The 26,916-nt window shown below is 40.8% G+C and overlaps 1 protein-coding gene across 1 annotated transcript in view; it reads right to left on the reverse strand.

Moving 5' to 3' along the window:
• GLG1 (golgi glycoprotein 1) overlaps positions 1 to 26,380 on the reverse strand; it is a 120,516-nt gene extending 94,136 nt beyond the window's left edge. The window contains exon 1 of the mRNA XM_079799556.1: positions 25,895 to 26,380. Within this exon, the coding sequence (XP_079655682.1) occupies positions 25,895 to 26,362 (468 nt within the window). The 5' untranslated portion in view covers positions 26,363 to 26,380. The remainder of the gene's footprint in view (positions 1 to 25,894) is intronic.
• Between the last annotated feature and the right edge of the window lie 536 nt (positions 26,381 to 26,916).

The raw sequence follows: 26,916 nt of genomic DNA on the forward strand, positions 1-26,916 counted from the left end.
TAAAAACAACAACAACAAAAAATATATGGCTATGGCCTTAAAGTACGTAAAAAAATTATAAATCATATTTCTGACATGATTTGAATCTCCTCCTTCTTTCTTTCTTAATGAGCATTTATATTCACCCTATTCCTCCCAGCATCTCCAATCTTCCACCCTCTCCTGGATTGCTTTCTCTTTGCCTTTAAATTATAATAGATTTCCTTAATCTTGACAAACCTTTACCTGGGATGTGCTTCCTCCCAAATAGTCTTACCTCTTGACACTATCAAAAACTTCTGATAGTGACAAGTCACTAAAATAGTCTCAAATATTCCAAATCTGGATTCTATAAAAACTGTTCTACCACTAATTTACCAAAAACCATTCTTTTTACTCAGTCATTAACTTTAACTGTGTTATTCTATTTACCCTAGTGATCACTACCACCTCCTTTCAAATTTCCCTTTCCTGGGCTCCCACAGCTAAAATTTTCCTCCTTGGCTTCCACAACTAAACTCCTCTAAATCTTCTTTTAACTTTCAACCACTCCTGTTCCCTGTAATTTCCTCAACAAGCCTCTTTCCAACCCTTAATTTTGAGCATTCCCTAGGGCTCAATCCTTGGAATCATACTCTTCTATTTACACATTCTTTAAGAGGGCTCAACCATTTTCATACCTCCAACTATAGCCTCTTAAGCTGGATTACTCTAAAATTTAGATTCGGTTCAAGATTCAGTTCCAAATTTACACCTCCTTACGGGAAATTGCTCGAAGTGCCTGGCTGTCATTTAGAATTCCACACAAGTTAAGATTATATATGTCTAAAGATGCAGCCTAACAGTTCAACTTTGACTTCTCTTCACCTGGTTTAGTTCTACCATTCCTTCAGCTCAATCATCATTTTCTCAAGAAATTTCTGGACAATCTAATTAGCCAAATGCCATGCACCTCTCTTTCATAGCATTTATCAGAGCTATGATTTTCCATTTATTCTGTGATTCTTCAATGGCTGCCTTTTTCACTAGATGGATGGCAGGTTCAATGAGAGAACTGGGCATGTCCTTTAGTAGCGGGAGGTAAAGGGTATGATAATCACCATATCCCCAGCACCTACCATTAAGTTTTAGGCATGTATTAAATAATATTTACCCAAAATTTATCAAATGAATGAATAAAAGCATTCTAAATTTTTCCTAGGTAATGCATCTTCCACCAATCCCAATTCCATCTTCACTCCTACTAGTGCATTGTAGTTCAGGTGTTTGCTTCACAGTTTAATCACAAAAGCAGTTTCCTTAATGAGCTCCTTCAGATTTTCCTTACTTCATTCCACATTGCCACAAGAATAATTTCCTTATTTAGTTTACCATGCCATTCTCCTACCCAATAATCTTCAGTGACTTCCTATTTCCCCCCAAAATAAATCTAAGCTAACATTTAGACATTTCAATGAAGAACTCAATTTGCCAAGAACATTAATGTCAGCTACTCAAGGCAGCCTCTCCTTAGCCATGGCTTTGAAATACACTGAGTCTTCTCTTTGACTCTCCTTTTTCTAAGTTCCTTGAAGACCACCACCTGGTCAATGTTACTATTTATGCACCTTTACTTCATCAACAAATAAGGCACCACTAGCAGAACAGACATATCAGCCTGAATAAGCAGTAATTTTTTAAACTAGGTTGTATGACAACCAGAATTGGATATTAAGAGTCCATTTCAGAGAATAACTTTATGAACAATTATTCAATTTGCTGGGGAAAAAATAAAAAACACAAATACATATAAACACTAGATAATGTAGGCATCACCACTTTTAATATGTGCAAAAAGACCGAATTTTGCTGCAAAAAATATACACACAACTATTTCTAGAATAATCTGTTTCCGTGCCGATAGTAAAAATACACCTTGGTTGAATTTGCTTTCTTTTTTAAAAATATATATATTTTTTTATTGATTTCAGAGAGGAAAGGAGAGGGAGAGTGAGAAACATCAGTGATGAGAGAGAATCACTGATTGGCTGACTCCTTCACACCCTTTACTGGGGATGGAGCCCGCAACCCGGGCATGTGCTCTTGACTGGAATCAAACCCCAGACCCTTCAGTCTGCAGGCCAACGCTCTATCCACTGAGCCAAACTGGCGAGGGCTGCTTTCTTTTTTTATCTCTGCTAAAGATTTGATGAATTCTTAAGTGTTGTGAGGAAAAAAAAGTAACCATTCTGGGGGAAATATTATATGTTATATAGTGGGTTGAGCAAAAGTAGGTTTACAGTTTTTGTATGGAAAATTTATAATAATAAAAGCATAATTTGTTAATTAGATCCGACATCCTTTTGGATGACCTTCCGGATGAAGACGGGGCTGCGAGGGAAGCCCAGGTCCCGGGTGCCTGCCGGGGTGCCAGAGGGAAGCCAGTGCTGGCAGCTGGGGGAAGGAAGGCCTACTCTTGTATGAATTTCATGCATCGGGCCTCTAGTTAATAAATAATAATATAAGAATAAACTGTGTTTCACGGACTCACAACTGTAAACCTACTTTCACCCCACCCTGTATACCAATGAATATCTGCATCAATCAAGTGGCATTATTTCATAAATATTCTAGTTTGTCATCTAGCCACATAATAAAGAAAATATAAAAATCAGGATCCAATGTTTTAAATGCCCTTTTGGCAAAAAGTAGTCATTACCACCCGGCTGGTATGGCTCAGTGGTCGAGCCTTGACCTATGAATCAGGAGGTCATGGTTCGATTTCCAGCCAGGGCACTTGTCCAGGTTGTGGGCTCAATCCCCAATAGTCAGATGATCAATGATTTTCTCTTATACTAATGTTTCTCTCTCCCACTCTCCCTTCCTCTCTGAAATAAATAAAAATATATTTTAAAAAATTTTTAAAAGTCATTACCAATACCAACAGCATTTTAACATATATCCAATTATATTAACTTGACTCTTAGAAACCTGCAGCTAACAGTGATCTTCTATATCCAAGAAATAACCTATATCTAGATTTTAGTATGTTGATGGAATTAATTTGCCATCACAAAAGACTGATCTCCCAAACATCCATATTTTTTTGGAGAAACAAAATAATGGAATTTTTTAAAAAGTAAACTAAACAGAGACATTTCAAAATTATGACAACCTGCTATACAGGCTATTGTTATAACTAAATTATTAAACAATTATTTGGGGTGAGGGTGGATACAGGCATAGAATAACAATTCCGCATTCTGGCTACATTTTACTTGCTATGTTCTAATTAATTTAAAGAATAAAGAAATCTATTATTATCTCAATGCAATCTATAAATCACTATTATATGCCACTGCTAAACCCATAAGAAATAGCAAAAGTTCCAATATATATCAATTGGAACTGCCATGCCATGCTGCAGCGTCTGCCATTCAGGAGAAAGCTAAATTTCCCAAGCTTGGTGTATCTTGAATAATCTGAAATTCCTTTTGGGTTACATAGACTGATACTTATAATAATGGAAAGGACAGATCCAGAAACAAACAAATGAGAAAATAACCTCGTTAGAAACTGGGGGGAAAAGGAAAGTCTAAGGATATTGGCTCATCAGAATAGAATAAAGCTGACTTGCTTCAGAAAAGACACTTAAAAAAAAAAAAGAAAAGACACTTGTTTTCCCAACAGCTAAGAGGAGGGGGGAAAAAAAGATTGATACAAAATAAATGCAGTTGTATTCTAGGATACAAGTTTTTTTGTCAAGTTCTGACTTTACAAAGGAGGGTGTTTTATTTATAGTAAGCACAAGAAAAGCTATGAATGAAAATTGACATGGAATACAATTTTCCATATAGCTTACAGTAAGTGTTTAAAACTAACATCTTTATGAAATAAAGCAAGTACAGTTGACCCTCTAATAACACAGGGGTTAGGGGCACTGATCCTCCACCCCCCTACACAGTCGAAAATTTGAGTATAACTTTCGACTCCCCAAAATTTAATAATGTCCCTTCAGTATCTATGGGGGACTGGTTCCAGGACCCCCACAGAATACTAAATTCTGCAGATGCTCAAGTCCCTTATAGAAAATGGCATAGAACAATGCATTCAGCCAGTTCTCTGCACCTATGGATCAAAAATACTGTTTTCGCCGAAACCGGTTTGGCTCAGTGGATAGAGCGTCGGCCTGCGGACTCAAGGGTCCCAGGTTCGATTCTGGTCCAGGGCATGTACCTTGGTTGCGGGCACATCCCCAGTAGGGGGTGTGCAGGAGGCAGCTGATCGATGTTTCTCTCTCATCGATGTTTCTAACTCTCTATCCCTCTCTCTTCCTCTCTGTGAAAAATCAATAAAATATATTTTTTTAAAAATACTGTTTTCAAAAAATACACACACACACACACACACACACACACACACACACACACACACACTGTTTTCAATCCATGGTTAGTTAAATCCAAGGATACAAAACCTGGGCATATAGAGGGTTTGTTTTTATTTTATTTACTTATTGAAAAAAATCTATGTATAAGTGGGCCTGCACAGATAAAATACACATTGTTCAAGAGTCAACTGTATAGTAAAATACTAATGGTACAATTTCAGTGGTTGAGTATATGTGGGTATTCAATGTATGACTTTTTTAAAACTTTGAAATTTTTCACAACAAAATGGGGGCTAAAACGAAATCTATCTCTTAGAGTGACAGTGGTGATTAAACAGATAATGTACATGAGCACAAAGCAGTTGCCCGATAAATCTATTTCCTTGTCCCCTTTGAATGATGTTAGCCAAAGAATGGGTTGCCTCAAAAGTCAAGAACAGGCGTCCTCAAACTACGGCCCGCGGGCCACATGCGGGTGTTTTTGCTGTTTTGTTTTTTTTACTTCAAAATAAGATATGTGCAGTGTGCATAGGAATTTGTTCATAGTTTTTTTAAAACTACAGTCCGGCCCTCCAACGGTCTGAGGGACAGTGAACTGGCCCCTGTTTAAAAAGTTTGAGGACCCCTGGTCAAGAACTTCAGGTACCAGCAACACATGTGTTTTCCAGCAAAGAACAGAATCTGAAAAGCCTTCAACAATAAACATTTAAAAGATAATGAAAAAATAAAATGAAGAAGATATAAATAAGTGGAAGCATATACTATGTTCATGGATAGGAAGAATTAACATCTTAAAATGTCCATAATATCAAAGCAATCTATAGATTCAACGCAATTACTGTTCAAATACCAATATCACACAGAACTAGAACAAATATTCCAAAAATGTACAGTGTATGAAACCATGAAAGAGTCTGTATAGCCTCAGCAATCTTAAGAAGAACAAAGTTGGGGGTATCACGCTACCTGATATACTACAAGGCCATAGTAATCAAAACAACATGGTATTGGCATAAAAACAGGCATATAGGTCAATGGTACAGAATACAGTCCAGAAATAAATCCATGCCTTTATGGTCAATTAGTATTTGACAAAGGAGGCAAGAGCATACAATGGGACAGTCTCTTCAATAAATGGTGTTAGGAAAATTGGATACATGCAAAAAAATGAAATTAGATCACCAAATTACAACATACACAATAATAAGCTCAAAATTGATTAAAGACTTAAATGTAAGTCATAAAATCATAAAAACCCTAGAAGAAAATATAGGGAGTAAAATTCTTGTAGCAATACTTTTGCTGATATATCGCCTCGGGCAACAAAGGAAAAAATAAAATGGAACATCAAAATAAAAAGTTTTTGCACAGCCCTAACCGGTTTGGCTCAGTGGATAGAGCGTTGGCCTGCGGACTGAAGGGTCCCAGGTTCCATTCCAGTCAAGGGCATGTACCTTGGTTGCGAGCACATCCCCAGTAGGGGGCGTGCAGGAGGCAGCTGATGTTTCTCTCTCATTGATGTTTCTAACTCTATCCCTCTCCCTTCCTCTCTGTAAATAAATAAATAAATAGCCGAAACCGGTTTGGCTCAGTGGATAGCGCATCGGCCTGCGGACTGAAGGGTCCCGGGTTCGATTCCGGTCAAGGGCATGTACCTTGGTTGCGGGCACATCCCCGGTGGGAGGCGTGCAGGAGGCAGCTGATCGATGTTTCTCTCTCATCGATGTTTCTAACTCTCTATCCCTCTCTTTTCCTCACTATAATAAATCAATAAAATATATTTAAAAAATAGTATTTAACAAATATAAAAATAAATAGATAAATAAATAAATAATTTGAAAATTTAAAAATTTTAAAAATAAAAAGTTTTTGCACAGCAAAGGAAACCATCAACAAAATAAAAGGGGAACCTACTGAATAGGGGAACATATTTGCCAATGAGATATCTGGTAACGGGTTAATTTCTAAAATATATAAAGAACTTCTAAAAATAATAATAATAAAAAGAACTACAACTCAACACCAAAAAGACAACCCAATTAAAAAATGAGCAAAAGACTTGAATAGACACTTCTCCAAAGAGGGTATACAGACATCTAAAAAAATGCTCAACATCACTTATCATCAGAAAGACGCAGAATGGCAATCAACAATAAATAAACAAACAACTGCTGGCAAGGATGTGGAGAAAAGGGAACCCTCATGCACTGTTGGTGGAAATACAGACTGGTGCAACCACTGTAGAAAACAGTATTTAGTTTCCTCAAAAATTAAAAATGTAACTGTCTTTTGACCCAGAGATCCCACTTCTGGGAATATATCCACATTAATCTGAAACAATATATGCACCCCTATGTTCATGACAGCGTTATTTACAATAGCCAAGATATAGAAGCAGCCCAAGTGCCTATCAGTAGATGAATGATAATAAAAAACATGGTACATTTACACAGTGGAATACTACTCTGCCGTAAAAAAGAAGGAAATCTTACCTTTTGTGACAGCATGGATAGACCTGGAGAGTATCATGTAAGTGAAATAAGCCAGTCAGAGAAAGACAAATACTATATGATTTCACGTATATGTGGAATCTAATGAACAAAATAAACTAACCAACAAAATAGAAACAAGACTCACAGATGCAGAGAACAGACTGACAGCTGTCAGAGGGGAGGAGGTGGAGGGCTGGGTGAAAAAAGGTGGAGGGATTAAACAAACAAACAAACAAAACAAACAACAGACACAGACAACAGTATGGTGGTTACCAGAGGGAAAGGACAGTGGTAGTGGAAGGAAATAGAAGAGGGCCAAGGAGGGGATAAATGGTGAAGGAAGGAGACTGGACTTTGGGTGGTAAATACACAACGTAATATACTGATGATGTATTATGGAGTTGTACACTTGAAACCTGTACACTTTTATTAACCAATGTCATCCCAATAAATTCATTTTTAAAAAAGATAACCTTAAAATAAACTCCAAAAAATGTTAAATAGGTAACATACACATGTGGCTCATATATATATATTTTTTAAATATTTCTTTATTGATTTCAGAGAGGAAGGGAGGAGAGGTAGAAACAGCAGTGATGAGAGAGAATCATTGATAGGGCTGCCTCCTGCACACCTCCTACTGGGAATCAGGCCTCAATAGAGGCATGTGCCCATGGCCGGAATCGAACCCGGGACCCCTCAGTCCGCAGGCCGACGCTCCATCCACTAAGCCAAGCCGGCTAGGGCATATATTTTCTTTAAAAAATAAAAAATATAAAATGCATGAAAAATTTCCTACATATTTTCATTTTTTAAAAATTTGTTTTGTTTTTAAAGAGAAAGGGAGAGGGATAGAAGGTAGAAACATTGATGAGAGAGAAACATCATCGATCAGCTGCCTTCTGAATACCCCCTACTGAGGATCAAGCCCCCAACCAGGTCATGTGTCCTGACCAAGAATCAAACCAGCCTCTTCTTGGTTCATGGGTCAACGCTCAACCACTGCACCACACCAGCCGGGCCCCCACCTACTTTATTCCTCCATTATCCTAGTTTCTTCTGCAGCCATACAGAATATTCAATATTAAAAAGTATTTTTTTCTTATTCTTCCTCCTTGATTACACAAGACAGTATACTATATTGAGTGGGAACAACAGATCTTGAAGATCTTTCCATACCTGACACAAAGAGCTTCTTTTCCACAGCAATATAATAGTTCATTGTATAGATGCACTATAATTTATTTAACTATACAATAAGTGCATTGTATAGATGCACAATAATTTACTTACTCCCTTACTGAAGGATGTTGGGTTGCTTCCAATCATTTGCTATTACCAAAAAAATGCTTCAATAAAACACCTCCGATTCATTCATCATACTGTTATGTATACCTTTTCAGAAGTAGGACTATTGGGTCAAAGGATATATACATATATTTGCAATTTTCATAAATAATTCTCAATCTCATTTTCTAACAATTTCTCCCCAGTAATTTCCATTTGCTATGACAGAAGTTAAAATTCAAGGGATGGTGACTTCTACTCCACTTATGAAGGATTATTACAGAAATTGTCCTCGTAGTAATTAACTAGATAAAATATAAGAAATACTTTTCAGTCATTGGACAACAGGCAGCCTAGGACTATGAATCCTGAAGGAAGGGAAATAAACAAGGTGAACCTGATGGTTACCCCAGCCTGGAGGCAGGTTTCTAGGCTATAGCACAGGGAGGGAGAACCCAAACAGAAAATGGTGTTCTTGCAGAGTAGAAGAGAGAACTCAAAGTTCAGGGGATCCATGCTAAAATTTGCAAGACAGAGACCTGGAAAAGAGAGCTGCACAAAAATCTGGAGAGATTCCTTTGAGTCAAATCCTATCGTTATGTATGTGTAGTGGAAAATGAAACACAAATGCAAACAGGCCAAATAATTCCTGAAGCTCACACAAGGCAAGGAACAGTTCACTTTCACCAGCCATAATGGAGAGACCTCATATACCTTGGGACATTGGGTAGAGTTACCGAAGAGCCACATCTTAGCAGCAGAATTAAATTAGGTACAGATTGAAGGCTGCTCTGGAATTGCCCTTAAAAAGAGTTTTTAGCCAAAACCGGTTTGACTCAGTGGATGGACTGCCTGTTGTCGGCCTGCGGACTGAAGGGTCCTGGGTTCGGTTCCAGTCAAGTGCATGTGCCTTGGTTGCAGGCACATCCCCAGTGTGGGGTGTGCAGAAGGCAGCTGATTGGTGTTTCTCTCTCATCGGTGTTTCTGGTTCTCTGTCTCTCTCCCTTCCTCTCTGTGGAGGATCAATGAAATATATATTTTTTAAAGAGTTTTTAAAAAGTCTCAAAAGGATCAAACTGAACTGTGTACCAGACAAAATACAACACTCTAAAGGAATTCAAAATTTTCAGTACTCAAAAGATGTACTCAAAAAGTGAATGTGAGCACCAGAAGAAACATTAATCAGTAAGGGAAAAAGACAAGAAATGACCAATGAAAGAATTAGCAGATGAAGACCTTAAAACAGCTATTACAAATACATTTAAGGATAAAAAGGAAAATATGAACATAATGAAGAAAGAAATGCAATGTATTATTCAAATCAAACTTCTAGCGCTCGCCAGTTTGGCTCAGTGGATAGAGCATTGGCCTGCGGACTGATTCTGGTCAAAGGCACATGCCTGTGTTGCAGGCTCAATCTCCAGAAGGGGGCGTGCAGGAGGCAGCCAATCAATGATTCTCTCTCATCATTGATGTTTCTATCTCTCCCTCTCCCTTCCTCTCTGAAATCAATAAAAATATATATTTTAAAAAATCAAACTTCTACAGATGAAAAAACAGAATATCTAAAAATACACTGGATGGCATTAATAGCAGACTGAAAACTACAGAGAAAAGATCAGTGAACATAAAGATATAGCAGTGGTAATTATCCAAAATGAAATGTGGATGGGGTGGGGGTGGGGCAACTACTTTTAGGAGGAGAGAAGAGTGAAGAACAGAGCCTCATGACTTTTGAGTCCATAGCAAGCAACTTAATCTATGTAAGATTAGAGCCCAGGAGAGAAGAAACAAAAAAAATTTTTTTTTAAGAAATGATAGACACACAGTTCAAATCTGTGTTCAAATATCTGCTGACAGATTTATCTAAAAATGCAAAAGGGGCCCTGGCCGATGCAGCTCAGTGGTTAGAGCGTTGCCCTAGCACGGAAGGGTCTCAGGTTCGATTCCCAGCCAAGAACAAGTACCTGGGATGCAAGTTCAATCCCAGGCCCCAGGGTGCATGTGGGAGGCAACCAATCAATGTGTCTCTCTCACATCAATGTTTTTACTTCCCTCCTTCTTCTTCCCTCCCTCCCTCACTCCCACTCTCTCCAAAAAGCAATGGAAAAAATGTCCTAGGCCCTAGCTGATTTGGCTCAGTAGTTATGAGTGTCGGCCTGCAGACTGAAGTCTCGAGTCCAATTCCAGTCAAGGGCACCTTCCTCGGTTGCAGGCTCAATCTCGCGCCCGGTTGAGGGTGTGTGCTGGAGGCAATCAATCCATGTGTTTCTCTCTCTCTCTCCTCTGTCTCCCCCACTCCCTTCCATTCTCTTAAAAAATCAATGGGAAAAATATCCTCGGGTAAAGATTAACAATAAAATATTCTGCACCCAGCTGGCAGGGCTCAGTGGTTGAGCGTCAACCTATGAACCAGAAGGTTACAGCTGGATTCCTGGTCAGGGTATATGCCTGAGTTAAGGGATCGATTCCCAGCATGAGGCAGCTGTTTGATAATTCTCTCTCATCATTGATGTTTCTCTCTCTCTCTCCCCCTCTCCTTTCCTCTCTGAAATTAACAAACAAAAGCTAAAGATATGAAAATATTAAAAACAGTAAGAAATATCTGTATATATATATATACACATACACAATCCTCTCTAATAAAATGGTAATATGCAAATTAACCATCACTCCGCTACATAAGCCACGCCCACCGGCCAATCAGGGCAAGGATGCAAATTAACCCCAATCCAAGATGGCTACAGCCACAGAGAGCAAGGTTTCCCAGGTAACAGAGGAAGCCAAGCTTTCCATAGCCGTTGCAGGCCTAAGCCTCCACTCAAGCTACAAAGTTTCAATTATAGAAGGTAAACAAATTCAAACGAATGGCGGCAGAATGGAGCTTGAGAGAGCAGGCCAGGGTTGCCGGCGGCAACAGGGGAAGCAAAGCTTTCCACACACCCTGGCCGGGCTCACCCGCTTAAGGCTACAAAGTTTCAATTGTAGAAGGTGAATTAACTGCCACAGAAATGGCTGCCGCCCCAGGCTACAAAGTTTCAATTGTAGAAGGAAAATAAATTCCAGATACCAGGGCCTCCCCTTGGGTTGCCAGGGGGAGTGGCCGGCCTGCAAACTATCACAGGCCCCTCGCTCAGGCCGCCCCACACCCCAAGGGAACCCCCACCCTTATCTGTGACACCCTTCAGGGCAAACCAGCTGGCCCCCACCTGTGCACCAGGCCTCTATCCTATCTAATAAAAGAGTAATATACAGATTGATCATCACTGCAACACACAATATAGCTGCCCCCATGTGGTCAAAGATCCTGCCCCCATGTGGACACAAGATGGCCACTACAAGATGGCCAGCAGGAGAGGGCAGTTGGGAGGCACCCGGCCTGCAAGGGAGGGCAGTTGTGAGGGACCAGGCCTGCAAGGGAGGGCGGTTGGAGGTGATCAACCCTGCAGGAGAGGGCAGTTAGGGGTGACCAGGCTGGCAGAGGAGGGAAGTTGGGGGCAAACAGGCTGGCAGGGGAGCAGTTAAGCATCAACTAGGCTGGCAGCGGAGTGTTTAGGGGGTGATCAGGCTGGCAGGCAGAAGCGGTTAGGGGCCATCAGGAAGGCAGGCAGGCAAGCAGTTGGGAGCCAGCAGTCCTGGATGGTGGTAGGGATGTCCGACTGCCCTCCAGGATTCCCAGATTGGAGAGGGTACAGGCTGGGCTGAGGGACAACCCCCCGCCGTGCACGAATTTCGTGCACCAGGCTTCTAGTATATAATAAAAAAAGAAACTGCATTATACATACAAATGTAAAAGTTATAAGAAAAGAAATTTGGGACATGGAATGACTGAGGCTTTGAATTTAAAAAGACTTGGGATGGAGTCTAAACTGTTTCTTTTTATGCAAATCACAGCACATCTGATTCATTTTTTTAAATCTGTGAAATAAGGCTGTATCTGTCCTATCTACTACATACCAATATCAAGAGCTGCCAATGAGATACAAAGGGTTCCACTGGTGAGTTTCTCTCTGATATTTACACCTGGTCCTACATTTTCCCAATTGTAAAAGAGTTAAGTAAAAAGTATAGAAGTAACTGCTTCTCTTCTTTTGGTCCTGAGGACAAATAAACCACATGAGAAACTAGAAAAAAATTTTCAGGAAGACCCCCAAGGTGAGAAACCCACACTAAAATGACTAATTTCTCCTATCTGCTAGTTTATAACTGTAGATTTCAAGATGATACACAAGGAAGCAATACAATTGCTGGAAAGGAGATACTATTTATTCTGAATCTGAACAATCAGGTTGAACCATATGAAACTGCTGCTTTTATAAGTCAAACATAATCAAATATTGGTAACTTCTTATGGTTCAATTTAATAAAAGCAATAAAGCCTGAAAACAATGCTTAAAGGATAGTGGGGAGAGGGGCAGTGGGCTGTGCAAAGGGAAAGCTATTGAACAATATTTTGGTGCAGAAATTTCTCAAATTTAAAATCTTTACCAACAACTACTATTTACATATAAACCCTGTAAACTCAAATGCTGCAACTCGGTACTCTCTGGAAGCCCACACCACTACACTATGTATCTGTGGGTGTGGGAAAGCCGGATGTTGTGTAAAGAGCTAGTGGGAAGTACTGCAGAGTTGGAGATGTAGGCTTAAAAATGTGGAACTGTTTCCATAAGAGGAAGAGAACCACACCAATCTACTCTGACATCTGCTTTCACTGCCCTGATTTCTCCTATTTTAGGTACACTATAAGGATGAAAATCAATACACAATAGGCCTGGCCAGCGTGGCTCAGTGTTTGAGCATTGACTTATGAATCAGGAGGTCTGTTCGATTCCCAGGATTGTGGGCTCAATTCCCAATGGGGGGCTTGCAGGAGGCAGCCAATCAATGATTCTCTCTCATCACTGATGCTTCTATCTCTCTCTCCCTTTCCCTTCCTCTCTGAAATCAATAAAAATACACACACACACACATAAAAATCCTTGAAACTTCTCATAATGATAAAAAACAAAAACAACCAGACAAAAGTTCTTATCTACATACATAATAGCCAGATCCTAATAAATCTATCAAATTTAAGATTTAATATGATTATAGGATTTTAACTGTTTCAAAACTGTTAAAAACTAACTTTGCTACCCAATTACCTCAGAAACAAGGCTTACATGCTGAAAATATTTTGTACTGTCCTTAATACATAAACTTATGTATTTATACTTTGATATAGACTGTTTCATAAGACAGAACATGTCCCAATCTTAGCAATATAATAAAAATCCTGCCGAAACCGGTTTGGCTCAGTGGATAGAGCGTCGGCCTGCGGACTCAAGCGTCCCAGGTTCGATTCCGGTCATGGGCATGTACCTTGGTTGCGGGCACATCCCCAGTAGGGGGTGTACAAGAGGCAGCTGATCGATGTTTCTCTCTCATCGATGTTTCTAATTCTCTATCCCTCTCTCTTCCTCTCTGTAAAAAATCAATAAAATATATATTTTTTAAAAAAGAATAAAAATCCTTACACATTACTTTTTCTCTGAAACCTGACAAGTTCAAGGGAGGCCTGCATGGCAGGCCCTACAAACTCAGAGACCAAAGTAACAACATAGGATTGTCTGAACATAAAAATTCCTAAGTAAAAGTGGGTCATGGCAGGTAGTCACATCCCAGGTCTGTAGCTTCCTTGACAAAAGTCAATCTTTAACTTAAGAATCTGTGTATTGTCTTTTGCCTCTAAGATAACATACCTTGGAATGTCAGAGTAATCCCCCTTTTCTGGATCCCACTGGGTACACCTCCCACCAGAGCATGAAATCTCAGAACCCTCATTGTTACTTTGTTTCCCATGTGCTGCAAATGTTAACTATTCCATACCCACCAATGTAAAAGAAGTATGTGTCTCTTCCTTATACTCCTTCTACAATCTCAGAGATACCCCTCTCTCTAGTCTACCACCAATGAATTTCATGTAAAACAGGGCACACTCTTAAAGAATTCCATTCTTTGGAGCATTTTCTGAAATGACTGAGATTTTGATTCTCTGCAATTAATAAACCTAAAAAATCTCTACAGGTTTGGACATTTCTTACATCAACCATTTTTAGATTTATCTGGTTTTACAAAGGGCAAAAAATATACAATCAATGTCTGCTCTTTCTCAGCTGATAAAATAGCTATGTTCTTAGTCATTGCATTCACTGGAGGGAGGATCTGTTTTAAGTAGTGCCGTCCCCAGAATGTAAGAACTATTTTTTCCCTCTTATACGAGAAAATGGGAGTTTCCCTTTGTGTGACAGGCAGTGTATCCTAAATTTAGGCATTATGTAGGCCAAAAGAACTAAAAAACATTTGGTAGAACTGAATTCTTTTAACCAGAGAATTCACCCCATTATACTCCACTAGTGGCCTGGTGCACGATATTCATGCACATTAAAAGGGGATTAATTAGAGGAAATAATTTAATATTGCTATTTGCCCTTTCTCTATAATAGAAGTGTCAGAGATGAAAGAAAATTAGTAAAATGTATATGAAAACTTTCCTCCTGTCAGAGTCTGGGGTGCACCACGGGACCCAGAGTCAAGTCCCCGCCCACCCACATGCGCCTCAAAATTGCGTGAGACCCAGACCCGGCTGGCTGCTGCCCCCATTGGGCTAGATCCAGACCTGGCCAGTCCCACCCTTCTCAAGCCCCATAAGGCAGGGGATGTAGCTTCAGGTCCCCTGGCCCAGCGCCAGGATGGGGGGCATGGCCTGAGGTCCCCCAGCCCAGACCGGGGCGGGGGGCATGCCTTGAGGTCCCCTGTCAAGCCCCGCCAGGTGGGGGACATGGCCTGAGATCCCGTCAAGCCCTGCTGGGTGGGGGGCATGGCCTCAGGTCCCCCATCAAGCCTCGCCAGGCAGGGGCATGGCCTCAGGTCCCCTGGCCTGCTGCTGGGGCGGTGGCGTAGCCTGAGGTCCCCCACCCTGACGCCAGAGCGGGGACGGGGGGGGGGGGGGGTGGGGGGGGGGGGAACCACGGCCTGAGGTCCCCTGTCAAGCCCTCGGAGGGGGGGGGAGGGCATAGCCTCAGGTCCCTGTTGATTGCTCGTTAAGGCTCCTTATGGGAACTTGGCTTCAGCTGTGGGTGCAGCCATCTTTGTGATGGAGTGATGGTCAATTAACAGATTCCCTATTTATTAGATAGGATAATCTGAAAGTATACACATTTTAAATACGTGGTAAAATTATATGAATGTTTTTCATCTTACTCTTTGAGTAAATTCAACTAAAGTTTTCTTGAAGGAGCCTTGGAAAGACTGTATTAAATACGCAGCATTTCAATTCACATTTCTCTTACGACAGTGAACATAACCCTGGCAGATGTGGCTCAGTTGCTTGAAGTGTCTGCACACCCAAAGGTTGTGGGGTTCTTTCGATTCCCATCAAGGCACATACCTAGGCTGAGGGTTCTGGTCGGTTAGGGCATGTACGAGAGGCAACAAATTGATGTTTCTCTCTCACATCAATTTTTCTCTCTCTCTCACTCCCTTCCTCTCTCTAAAATCAATAAACATATCCTTGGGTGAGGATTAAAAAAAAAAAAGACAATGAACATAAAGCCTTATCTTTAATGATTCCATCTGCAACAACAAAGGGAAAGGAAAGACCATTTATGGGCAAATACAGGGTCTAAAAAAATGTATACACAGGTTAACAGCTGATTCTATTACATTTTGAAAATGAAATGTACTTTATTAACACTGCCTATATAATTATTCAAAGTGTGTATACATCTTCATATATTTGGGACACCGTGTATTTTAAAATGTTTTTATCCACACCCTATATTTTAAAATGTTTTCATCCACTCCATAACCCTGCTGGGAGTAGGTTTCATACCTCAATTTTATAAATAAGAAAATTCAAGAGATTAATTTGTGCAAGATCACAGTAAGTAGTAAGTGAGCTAGGATTTAATCTACACATAGATTTTTATCTATGCACGTTATAGCTCCAAAGCCCATTCTATTTTCCCACTCACCACTCCACATGACTATAGGACCTTACCTCTTCTGATTTTTATTTCATAGTAATAGGTGTGCTCAGTAGATGACACTAATTAACAGGTGGCAGGTTTTGTTCATGATTAAAACTCTGTTACATCCCCTCCCAGCTCACTGTAGGTTTTGTCCACTTCATGTTGTTTATCATATTACAGAGCTAATTTGGTCAGTGCAGGAACTTTGGAAGTTCTGTTAAAAGACTTGCAGGCTAATTTAAACTTAATTTATAAATGAAACCTTCCTAGATACCAGAGCATTTCTTTAAATATGATTTTCTTTGGTTCTTTTCTTTTGTGTAACTTTGCATTTGAATTGACTTATAACTTATATTCACATTCACGTCACTATTTATTTTATTATTTTAAATATGTCACATTTGTTATTTTTTCAAAGAAACCCCAAACCAGCCGAAACCAGTTTGGCTCAGTGAATAGAGCGTCGGCCTGCGGACTGGAGGGTCCGAGGTTCGATTCCGGTCAAGGGCACGTACCTTGGTTGTGGGCACATCCCCGGTGGGGGTTGTGCAGGAGGCAGCTGATCGATGTTTCTCTCTCATCGATGTTCCTAACTATCTCTCTCCCTTCCTCTCTGTAAGGAATCAATAAATATATATATATATATATATATATATATATATATATATATATATATACATATATATATATATATATATATATATATATATATATGAAACCCCAAACCATTTTAAGAGTGTGGTCCTGGTTTTACAAGTGTACAAATACAGGAATTTAAGTCAGCACCTATTTCTACCAGGACTCTCCCTAAAAAGAGTTATACATGTTATTCAAGCCTTCAATGGGAGAATTTATATTCTATTCAATCTAACATAATTTTCTAATTTCAGCAGTTATTAAAGGTGAATTAAAACAAATGCTTGGTTCTTTTAATCCATTGTTTTTAGATTCTAGTCCACACTGCTTGTTCCTCCACAATCTATTTTAATGCAGATACAAGGGTTAGTACTGGCACAGTTCTGAAGGTCATCCTTGAGATTCTTTCTTAAGTTTCAAATTTATCTAATTCAACCAAATAAAGATGAGTCGCTTATGACTTCCAGTTTCATAAGAATATTGCTCCTCTCAAGTTGAAAGAGCGAGCTACAGCATCCATTACACCTCATAAATTAGGCATGCTGAAGATGAAATCCATGCATTAACCAGGTTGGGAGGCATTTTAAGGTAACTAAATTAGGAAATTCATATGAACCACCAACTTAAGAATAAAAAGTACTAAAGAGCTTTTATTTCTAATCCTCCCAACCATTTCCTCTACCGTATGCTCATAGCATTTAATTTGTCCTTCTATTATAGTACTTACTATTTTATAACTTGTATTATGGTTTTTATTTTTTTTAATATATTTTTATTGATTTCAGAGAGGAAGGAAGAGGGAGAGAGAGATAGAAACATCCATGGATCGGCTGCCTCCTACAAGTCCCCCACTGGGGATTGAGCCCACAACCCAGGCATGTGCCCTTGACCAGAATCGAACCTGGGACCTTTCAGTTCGCAGGCCGACGCTCTATCAACTGAGCCAAACCAGCTAGGGCTGTATTATGGTTTTTAGTTAAAATATCTTTTTCTTTTTCTAGGCCATTGCTGTCCAACACAGAAATATAATGTGAGCCACATATATTATTTTATGTTTCCTAGTAGTCACATTAACAAATAAAACCTAATATATCCAAAATATTGGCATTTAAACATGTAATCAATATAAAAATTAATGAGATACTTTGCATTTGCATGGGAGGAATGCTAAGTCTTCCCAATCATGTGCATATTTTGCACTTACAGCACATCTCAATTCAGATAACCTGTTTTTAACTGTTTAATAGCTACATCTAGCTGGTGACTACCACATTGGACGACTACAGGAATAGGGAGAGGGGGAATGTCCAGCTATTTTACAGCTGGACAGACTTACTTTTGAATCTTAATTCCACTATTTATTGGCCCTCGGAAAACTCCTCATGAAAATAAATATGTCAAAAATAATAGTAAAATTAAATCTCATAAGATTAAATACAATACCTACAAAACATCTGATCTCTTATGAAAAGGCAGAGACAGCTATTATCATATATTTGTATCCTCTAACACTAAACAGTGTTTTGAAAATAGTAGTTATTTAATAAATGTTTGCTGAAGGAAGAAAAATTAATTTGAATGACATCCTATAAGTCATTTTAACCTATTCTTTTTTTAAAAAAAATACATTTTATTGATTTTTTACAGAGAGGAAGAGAGAGGGATAGAGTTAGAAACATCAATGAGAGAGAAACATCCATCAGCTGCCTCTTGCACACCCCCTACTGGGGATGTGCCCGCAACCAAGGTACATGTCCTTGACCAGAATCGAACCTGGGACCCTTGAGTCCGCAGGCCGACGCTCTATCCACTGAGCCAAACTGGTTTTGGCATTAACCTATTCTTTTAAAAATACTATATAATATCTCAAAAAGAAGATCTTTTTGGATTGTTGCTGACTAAATTTGTTTTGAACATATTAGGAGAAATGTACAAAAGAATAATGTACCATTTCATCTTTAGGACTGTTCAAGTGTTTTATTTTCTTCCAAAGAACAATGAATTATTAAGCAACTATATGCTGTAAAGCACTTTTTATCAAGCGGATTCTTAAAAAGTACTTGCCATAAATGGCAGCACTATTTTATAAGTAACTCTCAATTATCTGCAGGAATATTTTTATCTCAGGTTGGGATAAAAACATATTCTATCTCTGGGCTTTATGTAAAGAACCAGCCAGTGGTGCATATAAGACCCTTTAATCTGGACTCTGAAAAAATTCTCAAACTCTACTTTAGTCAGTATAGCCCCCTTAACTTCATCACACTTAATCATAAGCATCTTCCTCTTACACTTGCACCTATGATTCCATTGCAATGTTTCGTATTTCTACAGGTCACAGAATCACAAAGTACCAGAGCTGGAAACATCTTAAGAGGTAATCCAGCCCTGGCCGCTGTGGCTCAGTTGGTTGAGCATCTCCCCATGCACCAGTTTGATTCCCAGTCAGGGCACATGCCCAGGTTGCAGGTTTGATCCCCGCTCTGGGTGCATGCAGGAGGCAAACCGATGTTTCTCTCTCTCTTCCTCTTCCCTCCCTCTCTCTCCCTCTCCCTTCCACTCTCTCTAAAAATAATATTTTTTTAAAAGAGATAATCAATCCAGCCTTAGTATTTTCCAAAGCATGTACCATAGGTGGTAAACAAGATGATTTCAGATGGTATGCTTTAGAATTGTGCACTTCAATAGCCATATATTTTATTTAATATACATTAGAAAAACATAATACATCACCCTCAAGAATTCATGGATATCTTCACTTACAACAGGACTATAGTAGACAGTCCCTATGTAAGAATGAAAAAGTGATATGATTTTCAAGCTGAGTGGTAGAGCTGAGTTCCACCCATGTCTAACTCTTAACTTGGTGCTATTTTCATTGCTCTAAAGCAGCAGTCACCAACCTTTCGGACCTCACGGACCAGCAGTGGTCCGCAGACCACTGGTTAGTGACCGCTGCTCTAAAGAACTTACTGTTTGTATGACACCAAGTGATTAATACGCTATTACATAACTGTTTCTTGATCACAGTCTCATTTATCAAACCAACTGTAAGCAATGGTGGTGTCTTAAAGTGTTCTTCCACAATAATAGGTGCAGAATCGGAGATCAATAATGCCTTGATTATGTGGTTAGACTGTTTCCAACCACTGAGAGATAGTTAGCATAGGAGGAAATTCCTATGGCTCAAACAAAACGATCATAACATATCCTGAAGCCAAACAATGTTTGGATTAATTGCTGTTTGCATTATTCATATCACTTATTTCCCCCCATGAATGAATAAGGAATCAGAAGATGGTACACACATAAATCCTAGAAACTATAGACACCTCATTTTACTGCATTTCACAAATGTTGCATTTTTTACAAATTGAGAACAAGACCCTCCACAAGCAAAAAGATTACCATTCTCTTTATTGTGGTAGTCTGGAACCAAACCCGCAATACCTCCGAGGTACGTACAGAGAATATAATACAAGGAAAGAAATAACAGGGATCTTAAAATTGTACTCTTACCCAAATCTCTCATTTAACACAAGGGAAACCGAGACTCAGAGTAATAAAATGACTTGCCACAGTCACACAATTAGTTAAGGACAGTGCCGGCCCCAGTTCTCATTCACTCTGTGCCGTTCCATGGATTCAATACCGAGTAGAAGGACATATCTCAATTCTTACATTATACTAGCACAAATCCTGCTTAAGGCAAGATGGAATTTAAAAATCTTTTCATTAAGCAGAAAGTCTGCTCATCATAGACTCAGACTAGTAATTGAATTAGCTTTGTCTAATAATGCTGGCCTATCTGCCTGAGAACTCCACAATAATTCAATGCATAGGAGCTATTGCAACCCAACTGTTTTTGGTAGTGAAGAAAAGAAGATTCTAATTTCAGGTGACCCTTTTTATTCTGTGTCCATTTATGAACACTTGGCATTCTCATACTAATTTTCCCAGCTGCAACCAACCATGGTAGATTGGAAAAAGGATGGTCTTTGAAGTTACAAAGAACTTCCTGAATACAAGCTCTACCACTCAGGATGTAATGTTGGACAAGTTACTTCATCTCTCTGAGCCTTGTTTTTCAACCAAGATAATACTATCCACCTCGCAGGGCTCCCAAAAGTATTAAATGAGATAACACAGATCGTGTGGTATACTATCTTAGGACATAGTTAAGTGGATGGTTAAGAATAGTGTAAGAAAATGTTCATCTATGAGTCTGAAAGTGAGTTTATAGTTTATAATTTTGTTGAAATGTTAACTCCTGTTCAATATCAAATAGTTCATCTCCAATAAATATTTACAAAGCATTCACTCTGTGCATAAGTTAGACATAGTGGTCCACAAATTTATAATCTAAAATTGATATATCAAGGGAAGATACCAAGAAATTCAGAAGAAATACTTCATAATGCGCTCCCTCTCTCTTCTTTTTTTTTTTTTTTTTTTTTTTTTTGCTAATCCTCACCCGAGAATATTTTTTCCATTGCTTTTCAGAGAGAGTGGGAGTGAGGCAAGGAGGGAGAGGGATCGTGAGAGAGAAAGAGAAAGAGAGAGACATTGATGTAAGAGAGATACATCAACTGGTTGCCTCCTGCACACACCTGATAGGGGGTAAGGGGGGGGGGGCGGTGAGGAGCCAACCGGAAATCCAGGTATGTGCCCTTGACCTGGAATAGAACTTGAAACCCTTTTGTGCCAGGCTGATGTTCTAACCACTGAACAACATGGGCCAGGGCACATTTTGCTTTTTAAAAAAATAATACATTTTTATTTATTTCAGAGAGGAAGGGCGAGGGAGAGGGAGAGGGAGAGAAACATCAATGATGACAGAGAATAATTGATCAGCTGCCTCTTGCATGCCCCACACTGGGAATCAAGCCCACAACCTGGGCATTTGCCCTGACCAGGAATCGAACCATGACCTCCTCGTTCATAGGTCATTGCTCAACCACTGAGCCACACTGGCTGGGCATGATGCTTTTTACTACTAAAAATAACACTTAGGTTCTAGGTTTTCTTTCTTTCTTTCTTTTTTTAATCCTTACCTGAGGATATTTTTCCCATTGATTTCTAGAGAGAGTACAATTGAAGTAGGAGGGGGGGAAGGAGAGAGAAACATCAATTGGGTGCGTCCTGCACACGCCCCTACTGGAGCTGGGGAACCTGCAACGGTAAGTGCCCTTGACAAGGAATCGAACCCATGGCCCTTTAACCCATGGGCCGACACTCTACTGTGCAACACTGGCAGGGCCACTAGTTGATTCTTGTATGTGCCCTGACCGAGGATCAAACCAGCAACCTTGGTGTATTGGGAAGATGCTCTAACCAACTGGGCCTCTAGTTTTATTTTATTTTTTTATAGTTTTAAGTCCTTATCAGAGACATACATTGAAGTATTAAAGAAAAATGACATAGTGTCTGGGATTTGCTAAAATATGCCAATATCCCAAACCCTGTGACACACACCCCCCCAAAAGAAAGTTGAAGCTGGGTGATCATACATGGGGAGTCATCATACTAGTCTCTCTACTTCTGTACACGTTTGAAATTTCACAATTTAGAAAGTTTTTTTTTAACTTATAATAACAACAAAACTAAGAAAAACGATGCACAGCACTAGTAAACTCCTAAGGAACCAATGTCTTCATCTAAAACTTCTAAATACTACATTTCAGTCAAAAATACATCAAGTATTTTAAAATTACTCTCAAAAGTCATGGGTTCGATTCCCCGTCAAGGGCACATACCATGGTTGCATGTCTTATCTCTTTAAATACTAACTAGAGAGCAGTACCTTCTCTTGCTTTGGTATTACTACTCCTCCACCTGTTAAAACAGTCCACAGTGTATTTTTCCTTTCCTATATAGTTATTTTTTTCCATTAAGTAGAACTACTAAATTACACCCACATAAACATACCCACACACACACACCAAGACTCTACTATCCCACCATTACTACTATTACACCTACTATTTAATAGTGGACCTACTAGGTACTTGACCTTTTAAAAAAACATGACTCATCTGAGAGTGTTAAAAAGAAGGAAAAATCCCCCACAGAACACTCACCGTCAAAATAATGGCCAAATTGATTAAGAAAAAGCTGTGAACTAATCCATAGTCTGTACCTTGTTTTACTACAGTTTCTACATAGATTTTTAATTTGTTGGCATATGATGGAGTAGTTACATTGAAAATATCAGTTGAAATTATCTAAAGGTAACTATAATGCCTTTAAGAACATTCTGTAAGTGAACTGCTACAAAACTGCTACAGAGAACCTTAACATATTTAAATTTAAGGCTTAAGCTGGTAACCTATATGAATGTGTATCCGCTGTGCTGTACATCTGAAACACAAAAAATGTTGAATGCAAACTATAATCGAAAAATAAATTTAAAAATAGACTTAACCTAACACTATATATTCCAAAATAAAAAATGTGGTTTACTATACAGCACCGTTTAAATACTCACATGCTTTGCCTTTTCATAATTCTAATCGCAAGTACACAGAGAAAAATCTTCCTCAAATTTGTATCCAAAAGGATAAAGATGTACATGTCTACTTTACCATCAGAGTCCTATTCACTGAACAGCAAATACAAAGCATATTCCATAATTTCACTTCAAATCTGCCTAGCTAGTTTATTTCTTTAAGTTATGCTCTTTCAAACACATAAATCAGATTAAACTAATTCTCAAACTAAGTGTAATAAAATTTCCTCTGCTGTCTTTTTTTAAAAAATATATTTTATTGATTTTTCACAGAGAGAAAGGGAGAGGGAGAGAGAGTGAGAGAGAGTGAGAAACATCGATGAGAGAGAAACATCCATCAGCTGCCTCCTGCACACCCCCACCTGGGGATGTGCCCGCAACCAAGGTACATGCCCTTGACTGGAATCGAACCTGGGACCCTTGAGTCCGCAGGCCGACGCTCTATCCATTGAGCCAAACCAGCCAGGGCCTCTACTGTCTTTTTTTAAAAAGCAGTTTAAAAATAGCTCCACCTTCTGAAGACTATACACTGTTGTTCACGGTACTCTTCTTTATTTTTATGTATATAAAGTTAGAGGAAAATTAATTAAGTTGGAAATTTAGATTTCCTCTTACCACCAAAATACCCCCACCTTCAATTTACAGGACACCTTTTCTTCCTCTGGAGCATAAAACTGAATCCATTAGTTTACACATCCTCAATCAGTCCACAATGTTAACTGCCTTAGCACTGAATTGGGTACTCTAGAAAGTTACAAAGGAAATACAGGACCCAGGAACTACCCTCAAAGAGTTTGTATATCATCCCATAAAGGAAGAAAAATGTAGTTACTGAAACAATATCCTTGTTGAGAATCTTACGGGCAAATGGAGCAAGGACTCCATTTTCAGGCCAGGTTCTTTAAAGTAAGTAATGCCAGGAAGATGGTACCTACTAAGTTAAACAGACTCCAAAAGTGGTCCGATCTATTTATGGATTATATATACTGCTACACAGTTCTACGTGCATGACATAGGAAGGCTGTGCCTGTAAGTAGATGTTTCCATATGTCCCTGATGCACACACAAAAAGATACATACATGTCTTCCTTGGATGGGCCACGTTTTACCATTTTCCCTGATAACGTCCTGTTTTGCCACAAACCAACAGCAGGATGATGCTAGTCTGAGGGAACTTCTATTATACGTATATCGTCAATGACCAAACAAATATCCAGAAAGCTTCACAAGAGTTAAGAGCCTTAGCTCTGCCTACCTAGAGGAATGGCTGAAGAATAAAGACTAACAAGAGATGACCATCCTTCTAGTTATGCAAATTGTGGCCGAGAAGTACCTGAAGGCCCCACATTTCTGGCGGCTCTGGAAACTTCCTTTCCTCTCTGTCTCCTGATTATGTATGTCTTTTCCTCTCATGTATTATTGTGTATATAACATATAGATCCAATATCCCCGTGGGATTAGAGAGTGGAGGTGGAAACCACTGCCAAAAGTGGCGCCTTTCTACAAACCAGTGATCTTCCCAGGACCATGAACACCTCAGGCAACTCTGATGATACAATGTGCCAAACAAACCTGTATCAAACCGCAACTTCATTCTCCTTGTCCACTTTTGGGCCTAAGACTATACACCTAAACCTTTTTTTTTTTTTTTTAAGTATCCCTACCAGATTTGCTCTCAAAACTTTGAGAATTGTCATAGATGTCTGCAGCATGAAATCTAGGAGAAGAGATGTTCTGTCGCTTAACTGGATCACACCAAATAACATCAAGTCTAGATTGCATTGAGAGGTGCTGTTAGAATCTAACCCAGACGTCAGAAAGACAGGACCCCACAACCCAATCACAAACACTGCATGTGTATTACAGCTTCAAATGCTGCCCCAACTTTCCAAGCTCTGGACTCTCAATCACTTGGGAGTAAGAGCTTCAGCTTGAGATACAGTCCAAAAAAAAAAAAAAAAAAAAAAAGACCTAAAGGAGAAGGGGGGGAGCATACATTAGTTTCAGTTCCTGGCAGAGAGCAGGAATTTTCGAATTACAAAAGAATGGGGTGAAGAGTAAATTCGGCTACTGACAACAATGCACACCAGAGAGAACGCAAGTTCCCTAAACCAATACGACCTTTCTGGCAACCAACAGTCCCTTCTCGAACGGCGTAAGAGCGCCAACCATTTTCAGGTTAAAAGAGGGTTGCTAACCAATTGTCAAATCCAAACGGATGGCAAAACCGTGAGCAGGTCTTCCGCGAGGAGCCACGGCGCTGAGAGCATCACACAAAAGACCGGACCGAACACACACACGCTCCGGGGCTCCGGGGCTCCGCGGACCGTGGCCGCGAGCCGGGGGTCGGCGTCCCACGTCCCCGCACCGGGAGGGAGCGAGGCTGGGGGAGGAGCCGGCTTCTCGGAAGGCGCCCGAGAGAGAGAGAGAGAGAGAGAGAGAGAGAGAGAGAGAGAGAGAGAGAGAGAGAGAGGCTGGGAGGGAAGGCGCGAGCGCAGCGCCGAGGAGGCGAGCGGAGCAGCGGACCAGCGTCAGCCGCTCCCCAGGCTGGCGACACCCACCGGCCCACACCAGGCCTGGCCCGCCCGGCCCCGGGCCGCCTCCTCACCTCCCTCACGTCCTGCAGGCACTCGAGCACCGCCAGGTTGTTGCTCCAGGTGTGCTTGGGACACACTCGGGTCACGTCCTCCCTGCAGAACTCTTCCTCCGCCAGCTTCCAGCCCCCGCCGGCCCCGCCGGGCCCCGCTCCGCCCCGCCGGGCCGGAGGCCCACCCGCCGGGAAAGGTGGCTGCGGCGGCTGAGGCGGTTGTTGCTGTTGCTGCTGCTGCTGCTGCTGCTGCTGCTGCTGTGGCTGCTGCTGCTGCTGCTGTGGCTGCACCTGGAGCAGCTGCTGCCCTGCCGGTCCGCCGCCTCCACCCTGCCCCCCAGGGAGCACAAAGTTGGGCACCGGGCCCTGGCCCTGGCCGTGGGCGGCCTGGCCCGGTAGTTTCTCGGCCCGGGCCGCCCCGAGCAGCAGCAGCAGCTGCAGCGCCGCCGACAAGCGGAACATCCTCCGTACACGTCCACACGCCGCCATCTTGGGTCCGCGGCGAGCTCGACGCAGCCGCCGGCGCCGCGTACTTAAATGAGGGGGCGTGGCCATGGCGGAGGGGCGGGGCCGAGGGAGGGGGCCGGCGGACCGCACGAGCCCCTCCTGGGCAGGCGCCGACAGTGAATGGGGGGGAGCGGAGCCCGCGAGGAGGCCGTGCTCGGAACCGCCGCGCGCGGGACTCGGTCGGGCCCGAAAGCCGCGCTCCGTGCCGGGGGAGTTGCTGGTGTTCCTTTCATGAAAAAGGCTGAGCGGCTTGGCCTTAGTCCCTTGGTTGTCGTCGCAGAAAAATAAAGAGGAATTGGGGTTGCCACAACCAAGATGGCCGGTAGAGTATGTTGCCTGTTCGGGATAGAGGTGAACTTAACACCATCAGGTGTACCCCCAGCACCGAAGAGCCTCCTCTTTGCCTCTCTCCCTGCTTCCTCCCACCTGCCTGCAAAGTCTTTCTTACGCCGAGAAGGCGGCATGGAATCAGGGTTAGGCGCACAGGTTCCGGGGTGAGAAGAGACCCCCTAACCATCCTTACTCTTGGGCGGGCC

This window comes from Cnephaeus nilssonii, assembly GCF_951640355.1.
Source record: "Cnephaeus nilssonii genome assembly, chromosome: 20".
Lineage (NCBI taxonomy): Eukaryota > Metazoa > Chordata > Mammalia > Chiroptera > Vespertilionidae > Cnephaeus > Cnephaeus nilssonii.